The sequence below is a fragment of the Oxyura jamaicensis genome, chromosome 12 (genome assembly GCF_011077185.1).
Source record: "Oxyura jamaicensis isolate SHBP4307 breed ruddy duck chromosome 12, BPBGC_Ojam_1.0, whole genome shotgun sequence".
NCBI lineage: Eukaryota > Metazoa > Chordata > Aves > Anseriformes > Anatidae > Oxyura > Oxyura jamaicensis.
This window is the reverse complement of record NC_048904.1, coordinates 7564996-7584377: the sequence shown is the minus strand read 5'-3', so window position 1 is coordinate 7584377 and position 19382 is coordinate 7564996. Positions and strand designations below refer to the sequence as shown.

At 40.0% G+C, this 19382-nt stretch overlaps 1 protein-coding gene across 2 annotated transcripts in view; it reads left to right on the top strand.

Annotated features, from left to right (window-relative positions):
• Positions 1 to 18796, top strand: part of LOC118173066 (musculoskeletal embryonic nuclear protein 1) — a 39526-nt gene extending 20730 nt beyond the window's left edge. Inside the window, exons 5-11 of one of the 2 annotated variants that reach the window (XM_035337309.1) lie at positions 4293 to 4405; positions 5146 to 5223; positions 6106 to 6255; positions 7132 to 7242; positions 16383 to 16398; positions 17443 to 17559; positions 18335 to 18796. In XM_035337309.1, the coding sequence (XP_035193200.1) occupies positions 4293 to 4405; positions 5146 to 5223; positions 6106 to 6255; positions 7132 to 7242; positions 16383 to 16398; positions 17443 to 17559; positions 18335 to 18441 (692 nt within the window). In that variant the 3' untranslated portion in view covers positions 18442 to 18796. Of the gene's footprint in view, positions 1 to 4292; positions 4406 to 5145; positions 5224 to 6105; positions 6256 to 7131; positions 7243 to 14438; positions 14596 to 16382; positions 16399 to 17438; positions 17560 to 18334 lie in introns of those variants that run through there. The other variant, XM_035337308.1, reaches the window with a different exon arrangement.
• Positions 18797 to 19382: the final 586 nt, after the last annotated feature.

Genomic DNA, 19382 nt, shown 5'->3' with positions numbered 1-19382 from the left:
TATATATTGGGAGAAATAGCTTCCTCTACCATGAGTCCATTTTTTAATGTTAAATTACTGTCGAATGAATGTATATCCTAGGCTACAGCTTATGACCATTAAAGCTGTTTAAATCAATGCTGCCACAACACTGTTTATCTTCTTCTTCTTTTTTTTTTTTTTTTTCCCCCACGTACCACCGTCCAATTGTTTTCACTCTTTTCCTTGGACTGGTGCTGATCTCACTCTTCAGGGAACTGATGCAGAGAGCTAAACTGCCAGAAAATTTACCATATGTAGAAAAGTAAATAGTTCTCCAGATCAGTCCCTAGACTTGGGTTTCTAAGGGGTTAGGTAAGCACCAATGCTCAGGGAAGGTTAAAGGGCCGAGACATTGCTGAGCTTACCTTCTGACAGCTTTGAGACCTGCTGCTTAAAATCCGCTTTTATGATTGTTGACTTGACTTGAAACTATTTGAAATGTTTTCATAGCTTTTACCCCATGTAAAATTGGCTTTCTGCTCAGGGCAAAATTTATTCTGTATCTATTACCATTATAGGTAGGTAGTCATAATCACGTTAAATATTAGAGTTTTTTGTTTTTTTTTTTCCTCTCATAGCATTTTTTTTTCTTGTGAGATCTCTCTTCTCCCATTTTAATTTCCTTTCACAAATAAGTAGACTCAGTGGATGGGAGGATGTGGAGACTCTCCTGCAATTGTTTCCATCTCTTACTGACTTCTAAATGAACCCATTTTTATTTTAGTTAGGCGTCTGTTACTGCATTAGCTAAGCTTTTAAGATCCACAGCTGAATTTGTTACTTATGTAGAGGTGGGCTGGGAGTGATCCTTCACTTTCATTTTGAGTTAGGAGATCCAAAATGTGTAAAAGTCATGTATAAAATTCTCTAACTCCTCTGTAATTAGTTGTTCTTTCCAATATCAGATCACTCTGTTAGTGACTTTCTTCGTATCTTCATTAATGTGCTGCCTCTGACCTTAGTGTGTTGGTTTTTTTAAACAAGCTATCAAAAGGACTAATAAAAGTGTATTGTAAATCTGTTTTCATTAGTTATGTGGGAAAAGCTTCTAGCATGAAGAGAACTAGGTACCAGATGGACAGTTACTGCTGACGGCTGTGCAGTAAGGTTAGATCCCATGCAAGAAATCAGGAACTGTCTGAAAAGGGCAGGTCACACGGGGCTGTTGGCTGCCCTCTTCTGTTAAGCACCACTGTTGTTTCTGAAATGAAAGCCCGCTTACTACCGTTTTATTTGAAACTTTTCACTTTGGCTACAAGAAAGCGCATCGTATGTTTTGTAAGATCCTTAAAAATAAATAAAAGAAGTGGGGTAAAAGGAGAGGACTAAACTGCAGTTCTGTGGGGTCTCAAGGGCATTTAGATTCGTATTTGGAGGTAAACATGGATGTGCAGTATACATGAGTGGCGAGGGGGCTGCTCATTGAAGTGTGTTGGAGACCTGTGCCATTTTATCTGAATGACTAAAGGAAGGCCTTTGCTTGAAGATCAGTATGTTTTTTTGTTTGTTTTCAAGTGTGGAAAAACAAAGCCAACAAAACAGCAAGTCTCTTCTTTTGATTGAGTGATGTTTGTGTTTCTAGAGCCTAAATAATCATTTGTCTCAAGTTAATTCTCACTGTGAGCTCATTTCCCGTCTTAGCTCTATTACTTGATCCCTGGTGATTCATTACTTGAGAAGCTGTCATAAAAATAGCAGTTGTCCTGCTGGTTTTAAAAGCCTCTCTTTATATGGAGGATAGTTTTTAAGTGTAAATGCCTCAAGGAAAGAATGGATACCAAAATGTCAACATAGTCGCTGCTAGTACAGCAAAACAGCACTGCATGCTGATTTACAAACCAACTAGCATGATGCTCCCTTGAGGGCGTTCTCGTGTCAGAATTTTTAAACTTATTAGATTTGTCTTCACATTTCCAGTTTCGTATTATCAGATTGATTATGTCAGCAGCTGGAAGTGCAGAATCAGTTTATATAGTTGAGTATGTAAATAGGAGAAAAGCAGTTGTGATCTGTACCAAAAAGAATGCTCCCTGCATTCCTCTTCCCTTCTTGTGGTAGCTACTTTAGCTGCTGTGAGAAGAAAACAGGTGACAAAGCCCTGCTGGCTGACAATGAACTGTATTGACAAGTAAATTGGGCTGTGCTTTTCAGATGGCAAAGCTTAGGAGTTGCATTTGATGAATCTTGTCCCTCTAGCTCTTTGCTTGTGATTTGCAGAACAACTTACTCATTTACCTATAGCCTACCTGTAGGGCAGATAGGCACTTGATATAAAAGCTTTGAAAATTGGTCTTGGAGAAGTCTTGTGAGTTGACATTTTTGTAAGAAAGTTCCTTGGGATTTGAACAGAAACAAGCTACAGGATAGAGGAATCACAGGTGTTTTGTTTAAGTGCTGTCTATAACCACGATTCTATGAAGTAGCTGATGTGAACTAGGATGCCCTCATGTGAGACTAGTTACCATTGTCCAACATTAAAAAAAAATAAATGTTGCTACAATTGTCACTGCTAAGGCTTCAAAATTTTTCAGTTTCAGTCTTCATGTGGATTGGTTTTGTTGTTTTTTTTTTCAGTAACAAAATTTCTTTTGATTAGCAAGTATGTTCTAAGTGCGCAGATTATACATGGAAGGTATAAAATCAGAATTCAAAAGACTGTCCCAAACTTTGGAAATGAAATTAGGGCTTAATGGTTTCAACATTAGCTTTAAAGTTCTGATTTGAGTTTATGCACTGAACCTTTGATTGTATGAATGTCCCAGATGTTCTTGGGAACACGGTCTGGATGTGACAGTGCTATGAACATTTTTCACTCCAACTGCATAATTTATAAAATTGTTTAAAAAACTTGGTTTGAAAGTGTCTCCAGAGATCTCATTTTTCCCATATTTGCTACTTACGGAAGAAAACTAGAGAATGCAAATAAAAATGCAGAGTATACAATTTCATTATCAAATTTAACTCAGGCCTTGCATTCCCAGAAGAATCACAGTTGCTTACTTATGAATTACGGATGTTTCTGCCTTCAAATCTTATATATATATTTTTTTTTTCCACAAAAGAAACCTTAAACTGCAGTGCATAACTATAAAACTTGAGTATTTGACTGTTTTTCTTTTGGACTACTGAGTGTTGATCCATTAGCTCAATGTAAAACTTAATTGGAAAATGTCCTTTGTCTTGGACTCCGATCTGATTTATCAGTTTTTCTTTGTAGCATTTAAGCAGCAAACAGTAAGTCTCAAGACTATTACCAAGTATTAGTACTGAAAGCCTTTCAGAAATCTTCCAGAAAAGGAAGTAGCAACTATCCATTATGCATTACAAATACATAAAGGCATCTGAATTTCCATTGCACATTGTTCATCCCCAGGCTGAAGAGTTCTAAGCTGCATTTGAAGATGGTGCAGAAGGCTGCTGGGAAGTCTAAAGAGCTAACAGCCCCTGCCAAAGCTTCCTTATCGTTTCCAGTGAAGTGCTGCTTTAAGCTCCCCTGCAAAGCTGCTAGGCATACCGTTCATCTATTTTCCTTTTTTTTTTTTTTTCTCTCTCCTTGCTTTCATGGAACCTAATAGTTTACAGAGTTTTCCTGTTCCGGTATTTGTCTAAGATGGTCTTCGTTCTGTTGGCAGAGAACAACGCACTCGGGTTTTCACTCTGCCACGTTCTAATGGGGTGCAGCAGAGTTTCAAACCCTTTCAGACTGAAATGAAAATGTGATCTTAATTAACTTCTTGTTCAATTATTTTTTTCATATCAGTGCTTGCACCTGTTGCTGCAGTTAAGATTGGTTAGTTACAGCAGCCAACTTTGTAGGGACAAAAGACATGCTTAAGGCAGCCTAGGGAGAATGGCAGAAATCCTCACGTTTCTATTTAAAGTAGCAGCGAAGGGAAAGATGCTTCTCCTCAGCCATGCTTGTTTTAAGTTTTTCCCTTCTAGGAAACTCAGTGCTTTGCGATAGAGGAGAAAAAAGAACCGTTTTGTGAGAAGTAAAGGTAACGCAACTATATCTAACTTGTCATCAGATTAGGTAAAACAGCACATAAGCAGGCACCACTGAATCAAAGTCCAGGTATTTTCAGTTTCTAACTGATACTTTTTGAAAATTGGGGTGAGGCTGAGGGAGGGGAAGGAATAGCACTAAGGAAATAGTGGAAGGCACTGTGAGGGGATATAGTTGCCCTTCCTGTAATACTGTCTTTCTGTAATGTTTGCTGAAAAGTAAAATGAAGCATACACATCTCTTGAACCTTTCTTCTTTATTGCAGGTGACCCACTGCAGTGCAGTGCCTGGGTGGGGCAGTGTGCTCTGTACATCATGATTATGACGTTCGAGAAAACCATCATCATTATAGTGCTTCTGATACCTCAGTGGAAGGAGGTTTGTGTTTTTTACAGCATCTTACAAATGAATTTCAGGTGGAAGCCATAAAGCATACAGTTCTAACGTTCCTTGTTTAACTTGTCCTTGTTCCTTGGTTGACTTGTCCTTCATAACAGACTACAGTCAATGCCATTTAATTCTGGGAGCACTGTGTTCCTGTAGTATTTTAAATTTCCTTTTCACAGTTTTGCTGATAAACCTAAATTGTAGGCTTTTAGTAATTTGCAGTGGATTAGTGAAGCCAATTGCTGATGACTGGATAAATATTTATTTTAGCATCCGTGTAACTTAATACTCAAAAGTGATGGGGTGTGGTGCTATAGTGCATTAAAACCAGTTAGTTCCTATTATATGGTCTGGACTAATTTGGGAATCTGAATCTTCTCCTTACTGTGTATTTTGTAAAAGCTCTGGTCTGTTTAAATTATCTTAAGATAAAACTTAAAAACATGTTCCTTGAGAGCATACAGCTCTAAAATGGCCAAGATGGTTTGAATGCATCTCTTCAGACTTCTATAAACAAAAACGGCAGAGATAAGTTTCTTGCCAGCCCCGCTTACTTATCTGTGGTGATTTATAAGATGTCCTAAATATTTTCCTTTTTATACAAAGCTGTCCTTTTTTGGTTCACATGAATTATTTCTATAGCGTTAGCTAGTACAAAAATAATTGCACTTACTAATCCAGTTGTGAGCATGTGCTGCCATGATCTGAATTTAATCCTTTTCTTTTCACAGGTAGCTTTATTGAATCCTATAGAGAACCCCCAGTTGGAGTTGGCTATCGTCATGTTGATAGTTCCCTTCTTTGTTAATGTTAGTACAACTTGCATGCTTCTGTGAGACGTTTACTTGTATTTTTCTCCCATATGATAGTTCCTTAAATGTTAATCCTTAAACATATAGCACAATGTACCTCGATGTTTAAGTTATTTTGATTTTTTAAAAAGGAAGGGTGTTAAAGAATGGAGAAAATGCCTGGATATGTAGATTATTCTTAGCTGAAACCTATACTGAGCTAAGTAACCAGGCTGAGAAGAGGTGTAGAAATGCTTCATTGACCCTTTTGGGCTGATGACTTCGGCAGATTGAATATGTAATACTGAAATACTGACACAGAGATTATGAAATGACAATGAAATTTGCTTTGGGAAACAGTTGGGCTAAGGATGGCTGTACTGTGAAGTATCCCGTGTCTGACAGCTGATAGTGGCTGGCCTATGCAGGAGTGGAAGGAAAGGGAAGTGTGCAATCAGCCTTCCCAGAGAATACCCTTCCAGCAATCTGGGATTTAGGAACAAGAGTCAGAGATGGTATCTTTGCATGTAGTACCTGCTGGCAGCTTTTGCTTTCATTAATTTGTTCAAGTGCGGATTTTATCTTTGCAAACTGAAAGTTTGTTGCAATAAGATGTCTGCCTAAGCCATTCACATTTCTACACAGAGTTAATGTATGATCACTCTGAACAGCAACTGTTTTCCTTATTCTCTCCTCTTCTGCAAAGGAATAAAGTGGATGTGTTCTAGAGCACTCATGCAGTGTATAATAAGCCATAGGACTGTATGCCTGTGCAAAACTTTACCTTTTTGGCCAATTCAGAATTATTTTTAAGCTTTCCTAATTCTGTCCAAATGCTGACTGAACAAACATATGCTAATTTGAGGAAAACTGAACTGTCACCTTCCTCTTTTTTACCAGGCATTAATGTTCTGGGTAGTAGATAATTTTCTTATGAAGAAAGGGAAGACAAAAGCTAAACTTGAAGAAAAGGAAGCAGGACAAGATTCAAGAAATGGAAGTAAAGTCCGATATAGGAGAGCAGCATCACATGAAGAGTCAGAGTCAGAAGTATGTAGAGTTCACTACTGCAATTAATGCATTATCAGTCCAGTTCATTCCTCATGCTATTGATTTGACTGCAACATTTTCAACTCGGTTTTGATATTCTTTGCATGCACCTCTAACAGTGGTTCCTAGTGTTTGCAATTGAAAACCAGTTAAGAAAAGTTATTGTTGCACCACTCACTGATTAGTTATTTTCTTTTCAAATGAGCAGGAAGATGTAATATATGTAAATGTCACAGATGAACTGTGTTACGGATACTTCTACAGATCCCACAATGGCTTAAAGCGAAAGGAAGCTGGAGGAGGCAATTGGCCTGATTTTTGTAGAAGTACTTGTCTTTGCTCTTGCAAATAACTTTTTAGAAGTGCCCACTTAATATTGTTTAGTATAGCTTGCCTGGAGGATGGGCAGCATCTCTGAAGGTAAGTTTTTTGCTTCAGTCAGTTGATGCGTTTAGTCAGTTTTCTGCATTCTAGGCAGTGCTGCCTGTATGCTTTGTTTTTTAATAAAATGACTATTACATTGCAAATGTCGGTGGGGAGCTTATCCCTTCACCCTTTCACTTTAACAGCAAGCTGCCCCCACTGTTGTGGAGGTGCTGGAATCAAATCTTTAGGTTAAGAGTCTGTGATTGTAGTAGAGATTAATTTGCACGCATCCTTCTTTGAGGTTCTTACTTACTTGAGGTTCCAGTAGAGTGCATGACAGAATGCAGTTCTTTGATAGAACTCGCAGTAAATCCAAGTTATGTTCTGTAAGCTCTTTCTAGAGCAAATACTAAGGTCCTTTGCAAGCATAAAAAATTGTAAGTTAAAAGTAGAATGAGGAAAGACTGTGACTTTCTTCCATGTTACTCAGAAACTGTAATTTGTTTTTAGATCCTCATTTCAGCAGACGATGAGATGGAGGAATCAGACGCTGAAGACGACCTGCGTAGACTGACCAACTTAAAGTCCATTAAGAAAAAGAAGCATCGTTTTGGTCTGCCTGTATGACACATTCCCTGACCTGTGTATTTGCAGGTTTCATGGCAAAAACTCCTCAGTCAGTGGGTTTTAATGTTGCAATTGCATCTCCCTTTTCATACAAACTGACTTAAAAGCAAGGTCTACCAACATAATGCAAGCATTTGGAAGACTTGCAGTTCAGTTGCACTACAGACACACTGACCAATTATGCAAGAATGTCTTTTCATCATATGTGAAAACAGCGTTGTTAAGGACTAGTCACTAAGGTGATTTGTATCTGACATTTCAGAGAAGATCATAGAAAACAGATACAGCGGTCTTTCATTTATGGTTAGTGAATGATACAATGTAAGATGTTCTCAAAAAGGCATCTGAATCAACTAAGTTAGTGTGTTTTATTACTAAAACTGGCTTTTGCAGCATAATTCCTAGAGCAGAATAGTTTATGGTTACAAGCTGTAACTTAATGTTATTTTTTTAAGTACAAATGTTTACTTGCTACCAGGTACCTATGGAACTAATAGGTGGAACAAAGATTTTTTCCAAGTCTCCTCAAATCTATTTGACTATTTTATATTTAAGTTATATTTTCATACAGTTGTATTTAAAGATTCTCTTTGTCAGAGAAAGGGGTGCAGTTCCCTTTTTTGTGCAGAAAAGGTCATAAGATTTGTAGTGAAAATCATTTTATCCTTGCGTCCTGGTTTAAGACAAAGAGGTTGCAAAGGGAAAGGCTCTCTGACACTGCTGAAGTCACCAAATATCAATAAAAATGCAGTCCTAAGTGTGCTTTTGACCACATAATTTGAAAGTACCTTTTTTTAATAGGAGGTGTTGTTTGCATATTTGACAAATGTGCACTTTAGTGTATAACGAAAATCTGTTGTGATAGGTTACTTATTTGTGAAATGAATATATCTATGGATGACTTTAATTATTTTTGTTTCTCTGAGTCTGTTATGTGTACCTCTCATATAATGCAAGAGAGATGGAACGTTTCTTTCGCTTTTCCTTGTATAGGGCCTGCCATCCAGGGCCTTGATCTGATTGGAGGAGCTGTGCTACAGTATTGTGAATAATTCTGTCCCATACTTGATTTTGTTGAAAAAGCAATCTTCTATTTAATGCGCTTAAAAATGCATTTCTTCTGTTTAATTTCCTTTAAGTCTGATTATTCTTTAGTATTTTTTTAAAAAGAGAGGTATAATACAGTCACTACAGAATTTCTGCACTTTTCAGTGTCTGTCTTCTAATAGTTGTCAACATGTGCTGCTCTAAAAGCCCGCAGACATGTTTTCAGTTAGATCCTTTTGCTTTGCGAATTTTCTAAATGATTGTTTCCGACAGCTTTCCTTACGTAGCTAAACCTTGTGCAGGACAAGGCGGTGTGTCAAAGAGGTGACAACAGAAATAAATTGCAGATCTGTTGCACAATCTAGACATCAGAAATGTTCCAAGCCTTAAACCAAACAGTTTCATCAGAAAACTGCTCAGAACTTTTTAAGATTTTTTACATTTTTATAGATTTACTAGGTCTTAATGTGATTTATTATCCAGGCCACTTAAATGGGGTTCTTGGGCCTTAGTAAATACTGAACTGTGCGCTCCCTTACTTCTTTTCACTATTCCAGCATTCCTTTTCACTGCTTGGCTGCTGAGGTGAACACAATGTTCTGAGACTTCAGGTACACCTCGGTGGATCCGGCTGACTAAAAGGGACATTTTACCAAACCTAACGTTTGCAAGTTTAGTTGAGCCACTGACCTCTGTTACTGTGCACTGAAATGTAATAACTGCAATAAGTTTAAATACTAGTGTTTCTTTTAGACTAAATCTAGAAATTAATGACAATGGAAGCTTAATTGAGTTATTCTGAAGCGGGGGGTAGGGGGCTGGGGAAATGTCCCTAATCGGTGTTGCCTGTTTTAGTTTAGTTTTGTTTTTTTCATTGTGTGACTGGCATCTTCTCTTGATTGTTGACTGTTGGGCAGGCTCATATCTCCAAAAGCACAGTATTTAAAGGAATTCATTTTCATCAACAGGATAGTCTCATACAGCTCACTGTTCCAAAGGGATTTAAGAGCTAGAGCTGGCTCTTGTTGCAAATGTCAGTGTTTATTTTTTAGCATAGGATTTGTTCTATTTCAGATAGTGAAATAAAAGTATTTAACATGTGCTACATACCACTGCACAGTCATTGCTATCCTTGTCAACTGAGCAGCGCACACAAATTTAACTGTACAAGCTTTCATTTTATCTTCCTTTTCCCTCCTCTTCTATAATTACTTAAATTATTGAAATGATTTCTATTTCTAGTCTCATGTTTAGTCTGTGAAATGTCAGTATAAAATTATGGCCTTAATCATGTAAAATATTTGTTTGGAGCAGACCTCAAACTTGCTGACCAAGTACAAAACAGTATAAAGCACTATGGAGCAGTTTCTTGAAGGTGGTTATAGCAAAGGTATACAAATACCTATTTTTTTTTTTTTCTGTCTTAAGTGCTTAAATGTCACTTGGTTTGAGATTTTGGTATGCCTAGCAAGATGACATAGTAAAGCACTATGAGCCAAAGAGACAGAAGGCAAATATTTTAAATACCACAGTAGTAAAAGGAGGAGTATATCTTCAGAGGGAAAAAACAGTTCTAACTTTACTAAAGTATAAAAAATTTATTCCCAACCTTAGCCAAATAACAAAACTGTTTTGTTTTGTTTTGTTTTGTTTTAATTTTCTGTTATCATATGAAAGAGAAATGGAAAATGGAAAATTGGCAATTTCCCTCTCTGTAAGATAAAAATTGGAATTCTCGCAGTAGGTACAAGATTACATGCTCTTGTCTGAAGAGCTTGTGTGTGTGAGAAGGAAGAATGTGCCTAGTGCTTCACTATGTCTTACTGCTCATTGAAATGTAGTGGCACTGCAGGCTGAAATAAATTTTTCATCAAGAGTTGATCCAGTAATAATAATATTGAGGCACAACAACATTTGCATTTATGCTCAGATTGGTGCTCTGAGGTAATGCCTGGTAAAGAGACTTCAGGACAACTCATAGCAAAGGTTTACTTCAGGCTGTGCTTAAAAAATGTGATTGTTTAATGAAAATAAGCTATGTAGTATACGCCAAAGTAAGAGAAAGGGATTGTAACTTACCGAAGAAATACAGAAGCATTGGTGCAAGCGGAGTTTACCACGAATGGTCAACCTAAATGTATTAACTGTTTCTGGTATCTGACCTGTGACACATTCACATAAATTTAAAACACTGGTGTCTAATACGTGGTTTTCAAGTTCTGGCTTTGATATGTTCAGGTCCCCTTGTCTTACTTTAAGTAGGTAAATGCTGTATATTAATGTTGCTAACTAAAATGTACTATAGCTTTTCTTCAGGGAAAACTCAGAAATTGAGTTGCAAATTAGAGCAATGCAAAGTGATCCCCTCCAACAGATTCCAGCTGCGCCTGGGGAGGGAGGAGCAGGCTCACAGCTCTGCTGAGAGCTGAGCATCACAAGGAATTTCTGCCACTGTGCTTGACTAACCCGTGTTTGCAACTTTGCTGTGCTTTTTGCAGGAGAAACCAGTAATGAAAGAGCCACATCAAGTCAGAGTAGATCTACAGCATAGGCGTGCAAACTTTTTTTTATGTATTTAAAGTTTCCAGTTCAATTACTGAAGATGACTACTATGGTTTTACAAAGTAAAACTGCAGTATCTTTAAAAAAGGGACTCTTTTGTAGGTGTTTCTGTCTTTGCGTGGGTATCTGTCTCAAACTGAATGTTGGGTTTGTTTGTAAGTAAATTCAGAGTAGAGCCTGTGTGAGCCAAACCAACGAGCTGTATTCTGCTGCCCTCTGTTTGGACCATATTGTTTAATCAGTAGTGTTACCATAAACTTCTAAGGGTATCTGATGTAATTACATTGTATAATGGTTTACAATAAAGTTTGACTTATTACAGATTTGTACACTTGTTTTATGCTCCTTCTGTTTAAAAGTGAGCGTGTTTGAGTGCTTATAATGTGCTGTTGCAGGCATCTGGTTTTGCTAGCGGAGTTTAACCTTGGAACTGCGGATTCAATTCTTTGCACTCCCACGTCAGTATTAATTTCCATATATTCTTGTCCTTTAGTAGTTAAGTGCCATTTCTTAGGAAGGACTGCTATTCTTAGAAAGCAAGTTTTGTTTACAACTATAAGAGCCATTGCAAGCTCAAATCTGTTCCTGAGGAGTGTTTTTGCCCTCAGTGTGTGCACACATGGAGAATAACCATCTGTATTTGCAATAAAAAACCCTGGATGTGCACCCCGAGAACTGCTGAGGTTGCAGAACATAGACCCGAATTCCTCTGGAATGCAGGACTTTGTTAAGATGCTGTACCATACAGCTGATAATTGCAGCCTGCTTTCTGCTTTTGAAGCAAAGCCAGACCTTTTGGTCATTGGCTACAAAAATGTGTGAACTTGAAAATGTCTGAATTTACCTCCAATATCCTGCCCCTTGGCAGGGACTTAGCCTAATGCAGTAGCTTGTTACCCTATCTTATCATCTCTCCCCCTTCTGATGTGTTTGCAGCAGGTAGCAGAAATGAAGGAAGGTGTCTGAGGGTCCTGTTGAGAAGCTGGTGAAGTGCTGTGTATCACAAAACTCACGTAGTCTCTCCTTGTGAGACAGACGGGCTGTGTGGGGCTGTCTGGTTGTAGGACCAAGTAGCCTCTCTCTACCCCATCTCCAGAGGGCAGCATGCTGGAGATGAGCAACGTCTCCCTGCTGACATCCACCACCACTACTTCACAAAGCAAAATGAGAAGGGGAGAAGTAGTGCTGTCTGAAGAAGACATCACTCGTACATTGTAGTGCAGAGTTGTCTGTGCTTACCAAAGGTTGCTGCACCAAACACTTGCACTTCTCTGGTTATATCCAACAAAATGAGCATAGCCCAAGCTTGCTTCCCATCCCATGCTGTTTTGGAGGCTATAAAGATGCAGTCTTACTCTTCAGGTATCTTGTTCCCTAGCTGAAGTGTCTAGCATCTATTTCCCAAAGTGCTGAAGGAATTAGGAGAGCTATCAAGAAGGAGAACTGCCTTGCCTTGAAGCTGTAACCTGAACCGTAAAGGTAGGTCACACCTAATGTCAAAATAGAGCAGAAATCCTCGTATCAGTGGGCTTCTGCTGGTTTCACCACTTCTGTCTGGGCAGAAGGAGGTTGGTTTGTTCTGCTGGTCTGGGCCTGCATGGTATCAATTCACAACTACCTCGGTTATTCCTCTCCTGTTTGTGTGTTACTTTCATTACTTACCACCTACTACACACAGGCAGTCCTATCCCCATCCCCACTGCCTCCTTAAAGGGAAGTCAAAATAATCTTCACCCTATTGAGCTTGGCAGTCCGCTGAGTAAGCAGGTTCCTGGAGAAGTCACATCTGCTGTAAGATCCCTGTCCTGTGGAAATCACAGTGGTCAGATGGGTACATTTACTAAATTCCCCACAGTCATCACCAAATTTTCATCCTAACCATTCCTCACTGAAGGAGTTTTACACACCTCAAACTGCAGAGGAAAATGAACGAGAGTTAGCTTAATAGCCACTATGAGATGGATGAGCTTCTCTTTGTCACTCTTGCCCTACTCAAAAGATCTCAGGGCTTCAGCCAGGTGAGCAGGATTCCTACTTAGAAAAGGTAGTACTGGGAGATTTAGGTTGGGTTTTCTTGTTAAGAAAAATTAGCCCACGCCCCGTAAGAAGAAACAGTTCTGGTTGTTCTTCGCCTTTGGTTTAAGAAATGTACAATTAAAGCAAAGAAAAAGGATTTGCCCAAGCTGTGCTAAACACCTTAGCAAAAATTCAGGATATGCTGCCTCCCTCTCCGGATGCCTCAGCTCCAATCCCCATGGAAGAAATGTTTTCCCTAAACCTGATGGTTTTTCTTTCCACTCTGGTAGTCTTACAAAAGGTACTGTCATTTCATGGGAACTTTTCCTCCATTTTACTAAGCTGTGGATTTAAAACAGAAATTCAACATTAGGAATGGTTAAGTACATAGCATCCAAAATGCCGCCTAACCTACAAATAATTGCTCCACAGTCACATAAAAGAAGGCATCATCTTGGGCCTGGAGAGAGTTCATTTACAGGTAAAATTGCCAATGCTGTGACATTGATGCAATGTTTTCATAATGAAAAAAATGCCAATTTTGTTTTACTTCTCGTGTCTCTCTCTGTAGCCTAAACAAATCACAGGCAGGGCCTGAGAAAAGGCTGGGGAAGATTTCTGTCGCTACAGCAGTCTCCATTCCTGATAAAAGATGTCAGGAGTTATGCCAAGTCCACCTTGCCCATGCTAAAGTACCTGGCTGGAGTCTTGGTCCTTTCTAAGTGTCAAGCATAGTCACAGAAGCTTGTTATTATTGTTGTTAGTAGTAGTAGTATTAGTATTATGCATGATGCAAAGAATTAATGTTATCTATATAAAAGGGGGAAACAGCTCCCCACCCAACCCTCTCCTGGTAATAAAAATTACAACTCATGCGTAAGACTTTCTGTTTTCTATTTAATTAAAAATTAGCTTGGGAACAAATCTGAAAAGTTTTGGAGAAGGTTTTACTACTGCCAGCAAATACAGTAGGGAAAAACGAATTTATTCATGTGTGAATAGTCCATTCCTATACATACGACAGATGAACTGGTTAAACTTACTAATCCTGCTGTAAACAGAAACTGATTTTACTCTGAAGTGTGTAAGAGCCAGCTGGCATCAGAGTGAGCTCAGGACTAAGATTGTAAGGGTAAAACTATATCCTACCTCATTAACTCCAAAACACAACACTTGTTCCTGTGCAAAAGAGAGGGCACAGCGTAATGCTTTTGATGTTAGGTTTATATAAACTTCACAGAAAGCATATTTCCTTACGCTGGGAATGAACAAACAAGATTTCTTTTTTCCTATCAAGAGAATTCAGAGTCAATTTTGTGTCTGTAACAAACTTTCGCCTTTTAAAGTTACAAGTCGAGCCCCAGTGGACTCCCCTGGAAGTTGTTTTTGCTGCGGATTGGGCTTCCCCGCGGTCTCACTGCCACAGCTGTCTGCTCTCGTCACTCCTGAACTTCATCCGTCCCCAGGCGCACGGCGCGGCAAATCCTGCCAGCCCTAGTCATCGCTAAGAATAAACCTTTCAACAACAGCCCGTGTCAACCTGAATCACCCTGGGATCTGGTTTGGGAAAGTGACCCAGCTAATGACTTCACGTTAGATGCTCTATATAAGCTGAGAGGAAAAAAACAGGCACACGCACAGTGCACAGGCTGGATTCAATCACAGCCGGGAAACTACCTTGGAAGGGATTTCGGGCGGGTGAGCGCTGCAGTTATGTCACAGGTACGGGGGCATTGTGCTGGGCTGGCTCTCCTTCGAGCAGGTTACCTGACAAATCTGAACTTGTTTTAGATGGTTTGCGCGAAATATCTTATTAGCAAGATTATTCTTGTTAAGCAGTGAATTGTCTCATCTACTTGGATTGTTTGATTACGTTGAAATATTTTAAACGGCTTTATTTATACAGTTTAAGGTTTTAAGAGCAATTATTATATGGAGAAGGAAAGCAGCTGCTCTCTACATGGTTAATTGAGTTTTTATTTTTTTATTTTTTATTTTTATTTTTTTTAACCTTAAGTACTTTTGTTTCTGTAGGAAGGAAAAAAGCATTTCCACTGCTCCATTTGGGGCTGTTTTACTGAAGGTTTTCTGCTTTTCCAACACACTGTCTCAGCCAATTATTTGAAATTTTGACAGTAGTTTGAAAGGATGTGTCTAGACTGAATGTGCTGCTATGTAAAGCAAAGCTTAATTTATTAACATGCAAAAAAAGAAGGTGTGTCTGAAAACTGCAGCTGTTATACACCACCTGAGGTGGAAATTTTGCACTACACATTTTTGTGTTCACCTTGTAGTTCAATCAGTAGTTTTTCTTTACTGTGTTCCCCAATATTCCATGCTTCAAAGCGATCTTAAAACTAGCTCAGAAATGTTGAGTTTCTCACATAAGTGCTGTGTTTTCAGCCCAAGCTGCGTGTACCTGTCTGAGTTCCCCCCATAGCAAGGGTTTTATGTGGTGGGTGAGATGGAGAACGTGGGAAGGGCAGTGGAGCACCATCCTTCAGCCACACAGAGTAGTATGGTTCCGCTTATTTTCTTTACTCCAAAGAAAAAGAGACTTGAAAACAACATTGTGTGTCTCATAAACCAACAGAGAGTTGGGACAGGAGGAGATAAAGGCCAGGCAGGACCGCTGTGCTGGCTGGGGATGGCTGCTGGCACACCCTGCTTACAAATGTGCTGGTGTCGGTAGTAATTAAGAGTCGTGTGGCTCCAACACCAGCCGCTGCCGGTGCTGCTGGCAAGACCGGCACTCACCTCTGTGGCTCATGGTCACCTTTCTGTGTGGCACTGTTGCTTTTTAGCTGGGAGACAGCTAATCCACAGACAATCCTGCTGGAAAATCCAGCCATAATCAAAGCATAAGAAGTTTTACTTTAAAGCTGAGTGGAATTCAATGGTTCTGCTCAGCCTGCCTGTGTCTCAGTGCATATTGAGAGCCTCCTTTTCCTACCTTCTGTCCCCAAGAAGTCCCTTGCCCTGATGGAAAGAAGCGTCACAGATACTGTCTCTTGCCAACAACAAGCGAAGGACATCAGCAGGTTTCATATTCCTACTAACAAAATGAGGTATTTTTCCCCTTTCTGCATTGGAACCAACGCATTTGTTTCCTGCGGACTATGCCAAAGACCCATCACCAGCCAGTTCTTGTTACAGATGGACTAATGAAATGCTGGCTATGGAGACTTTTGGTTGACCAGCTAACCCATCAAAAGTTGCTGTGAATTTTGAAGAGTTTGCTCTCAGCTCTTGCTTTCTTTGGATACTCGTAGAGTGTTTTTCCCAGAAATCTCAGGAGTGTTTTGTTTTCCACAACACATGTAGAGGGGATTGACAGCGAGCTATTCTGAGCGTTCCTGGGAGTTTATAGCCAGCCAGAACTATGCCAAAGTCTCCAGTGCAGCCTGGCATGCATGTGCTGTCTCTGCAATCCCCCTGGGACTCGCTACTCAAGCCCTTTGCAGGCCTTAGGGATTTGTTCCCCTCCACAACCGCTTTTAGCTTTACAGGCAGTGGCCCAGGAATGTACAACCGGGCTCCACCGCTGCCAAAACCCAAATCAGGAGCCCTGCGTATGTAGCAATGGGCAGAGAGGTTTCTCGCTGATAAATAAATACATTGAAGTTGGAATGCCCACGTCTCATCTTCTTTTTAATCACATCTGCTGTTGAGGGTGGTGAATCTGATCCCCCTGCACCCCACCGTGAGGTCTTTCTGGTGGGACCTTGGCACCCAGTCCTTGAAAACAGTAAAATGAAGAGGGGAATGTTAATAGTGCAGATTGATGTAGTGTTCAGCTTCAAAGTGCTGATTTAAAGGTAGGGTCGTTTTCCATGTTTTTCTGATTTTCTTATAGCAAACCACATGTGGGTTAATACTTGGACATTCTAGTGTACCACATGATGATGCATCTATTTCTGTATTGGACTTCTTGTTCCTTCTCCAGATTCTGAGTCCAGAATGTGTTCAGTAGGTGCTTGTCAAAAACCCCTTTGAGTGCTGAGATACTTTAGTTCTCTAAATTTAAATCAATATCCCCCATATTGGCCCCATAGGGCCAAGTCTTAAGTTTATTCCAACTAGATCAAACCAGACTTCTTTAGGAAATCAGCCAGATGGATTCTGATGTAGTAGTAGACAGTGGCTGAGCATAATTTAGCAATGAAGTAGTTTTTGTTTGTTTTAATGTTTTTTGTTTGCTTGTTTTCCCTGAACATTGGACAAATTCTTTAATTACCAATCTATCTTGGTCTTTATTTGCAAAAGGACCAGGCAGGCATCTGCCCTGTCTCTTTCAAAAGCTGGGCAATCAGAAGACAAATTTAGAACCAGAATCGTGGCAAAAGATTTTGGGAAAGGGGAAAAGGTTTTGGCAAATCCTGCCCTGATGTGGAGGTGTGGTTGTGTAGAGATCTGGAGTAGCCGAGTGTTTATTCTCAGAGTTGCAATAGGTGGAATACAGAATTAGCAACTCTGTGGGTTGTAGCCGTTAGGTTCAGACATCTTTGTTTCCTATGTTTCTAAACATGAAATACTGATGAGTGCACAATACTTTTGTTTCATAGCCAGCTCCTGTCAAAAAGAAGCGTCCTCCAGTGAAGGAAGAAGATCTCAAAGGAGCTAGAGGAAATCTTTCCAAAAACCAGGAAATTAAATCTAAAACCTACCAAGTCATGAAGCAGTGTGGTAAGTCTCTTCTCCCTGATGGAAATAATAAGAAACCTTACAAAGTAAAGCATGGACTTAACTGTTATCTGCAGTGAAGGAGTGCACCTCAGAAAAGGCAGCAGGCAGTGCAATGCTCTCACATCCCCTGGCCTGGCTGCACAGAATCCTTGAATCCATCATCTTGTTGGCATCCGTGGGTGCCAACAGGGCTCTGCTTCAAGTGATTTTTTTTTTCCCTATCTGAACAAAGTGGGAGGGAGAGCTCTGACTTTGCCTTCTGAGGCAGAGTTCAAAACAAATCCTGGTCCCACAGTCAGAGCAGTTGCCGAAGTTGAAGACCTGGATGTTTGGTCATCAGTTAGGGCCTCTCAGGTGTACAGATCTGATGTGTTTGAGATGAAACACGTGCTGGGGGGAATAAAGTACAGAAGGTGAGAGAGAAGAGAGTAGGTGCTCGCACTGAATACTCCTGGTGCTCTCTTTTTTTTTTTGGCTTTTCCATCAATAGTGGGAGGGTACAAGGAAAAATGATGAATTTCAACCCCTTTTCAGGGTGGTATCCTGAACCTCACAGGAGGTTTTTAAGCACCTGCAGGGACTTGTGGTGGGCAATGTTGATGACCACCTACAGATGCTGGAAGCTGCCCTGTGCTTGAAATGAGAATGCTGTGTTTTACTGTTTGGGAAGTTGACAGACTGATGAAATATTTATCAAATGTTTATATGTTTTAGCTGCAATAACACCAATGCTAACTGATTCACTGATTGCCTCCTCCTGGTTTTCTTTTCCAAGAACAAATGGGCTCTGCAGCACCTTCCATATTCAGCCGAGACCGGACAGGAGGTGAAACAGTCTTTGAGAAACCTAAAGATGAACCAGCCAAAAGTGTCTTTGGTTGACAGCTGAGCTGAAAGTGATTGTTGAGATGATTGTTGTAACATGTTTCCCAATTTTCTACCCCTTACACTAACCTCACTGTAGACCTAAATAGCTGATTTTTACCTTAAGTCATTAAAAAGTAAATGGACTCATGTCAAAGGGTACAACTTCCATTTTTTTTTTTTTTTTTTATTAAGTGCATTCTTTGTGTTGAATGGTGTTTGCTATAATGGTTTAATTGAAAAAATGGTTGTTGGACACTGCTTGGCATACTGCAGTGACCAATTTTAACTCAGATCAATTTTGTGGGCTTTTTGCCACCACTAGCTATGATCTAAATGTCAAAAGCAAAGAATAAATATTCAGATGACACCATTTTAGCGTCTGTGCAATTTCTTCACGCTGCTTTCACAGAGAGGGAAGTAAGGAGCTGGCTGAATGGGCATTGCAGAATCACTGAAACCTGTTCTGGCCATGGCAGCACCCCAGGGAGGCCTCCTGGTGCTGGGAGAGGTGGCAGCTCCCTCATGGCCTCCTCAGGGCAGTGCCTCAGTCATTCCCTCACGGTGAGAGAAGATGGCGGGCAGCGCCACAACTATTTCCTCACATGCAGCTCTGCCAGGAGAGCAAATGGCAGGCTGTTGGTCTGCCTCAATGCGGAGTGATGACTTTCTGCCCATTCCCTGACATATTTTTTCCCGCACTAAACTTTTTGTTTAAATAGCCCTGCTGGATGCACAGGTGCAAGACAAGTTTGCAGAATCCCTGGTGGATGCACTGCAGCTGTGTTAGGGTGGAGGCCAGATGCACTCTTGTGCACAGCTGTTGTTGCACAGATTTTTGAAAAGTTCATGGCTTCTTTGTACACTTACATACATTGCAGGGTTTTAGCTCCTCTCTGGGGAGTCCAGGCAAGGTCTGATTACCTTTTGTCACTGCTTAGCTGAAAAAACAAACAATT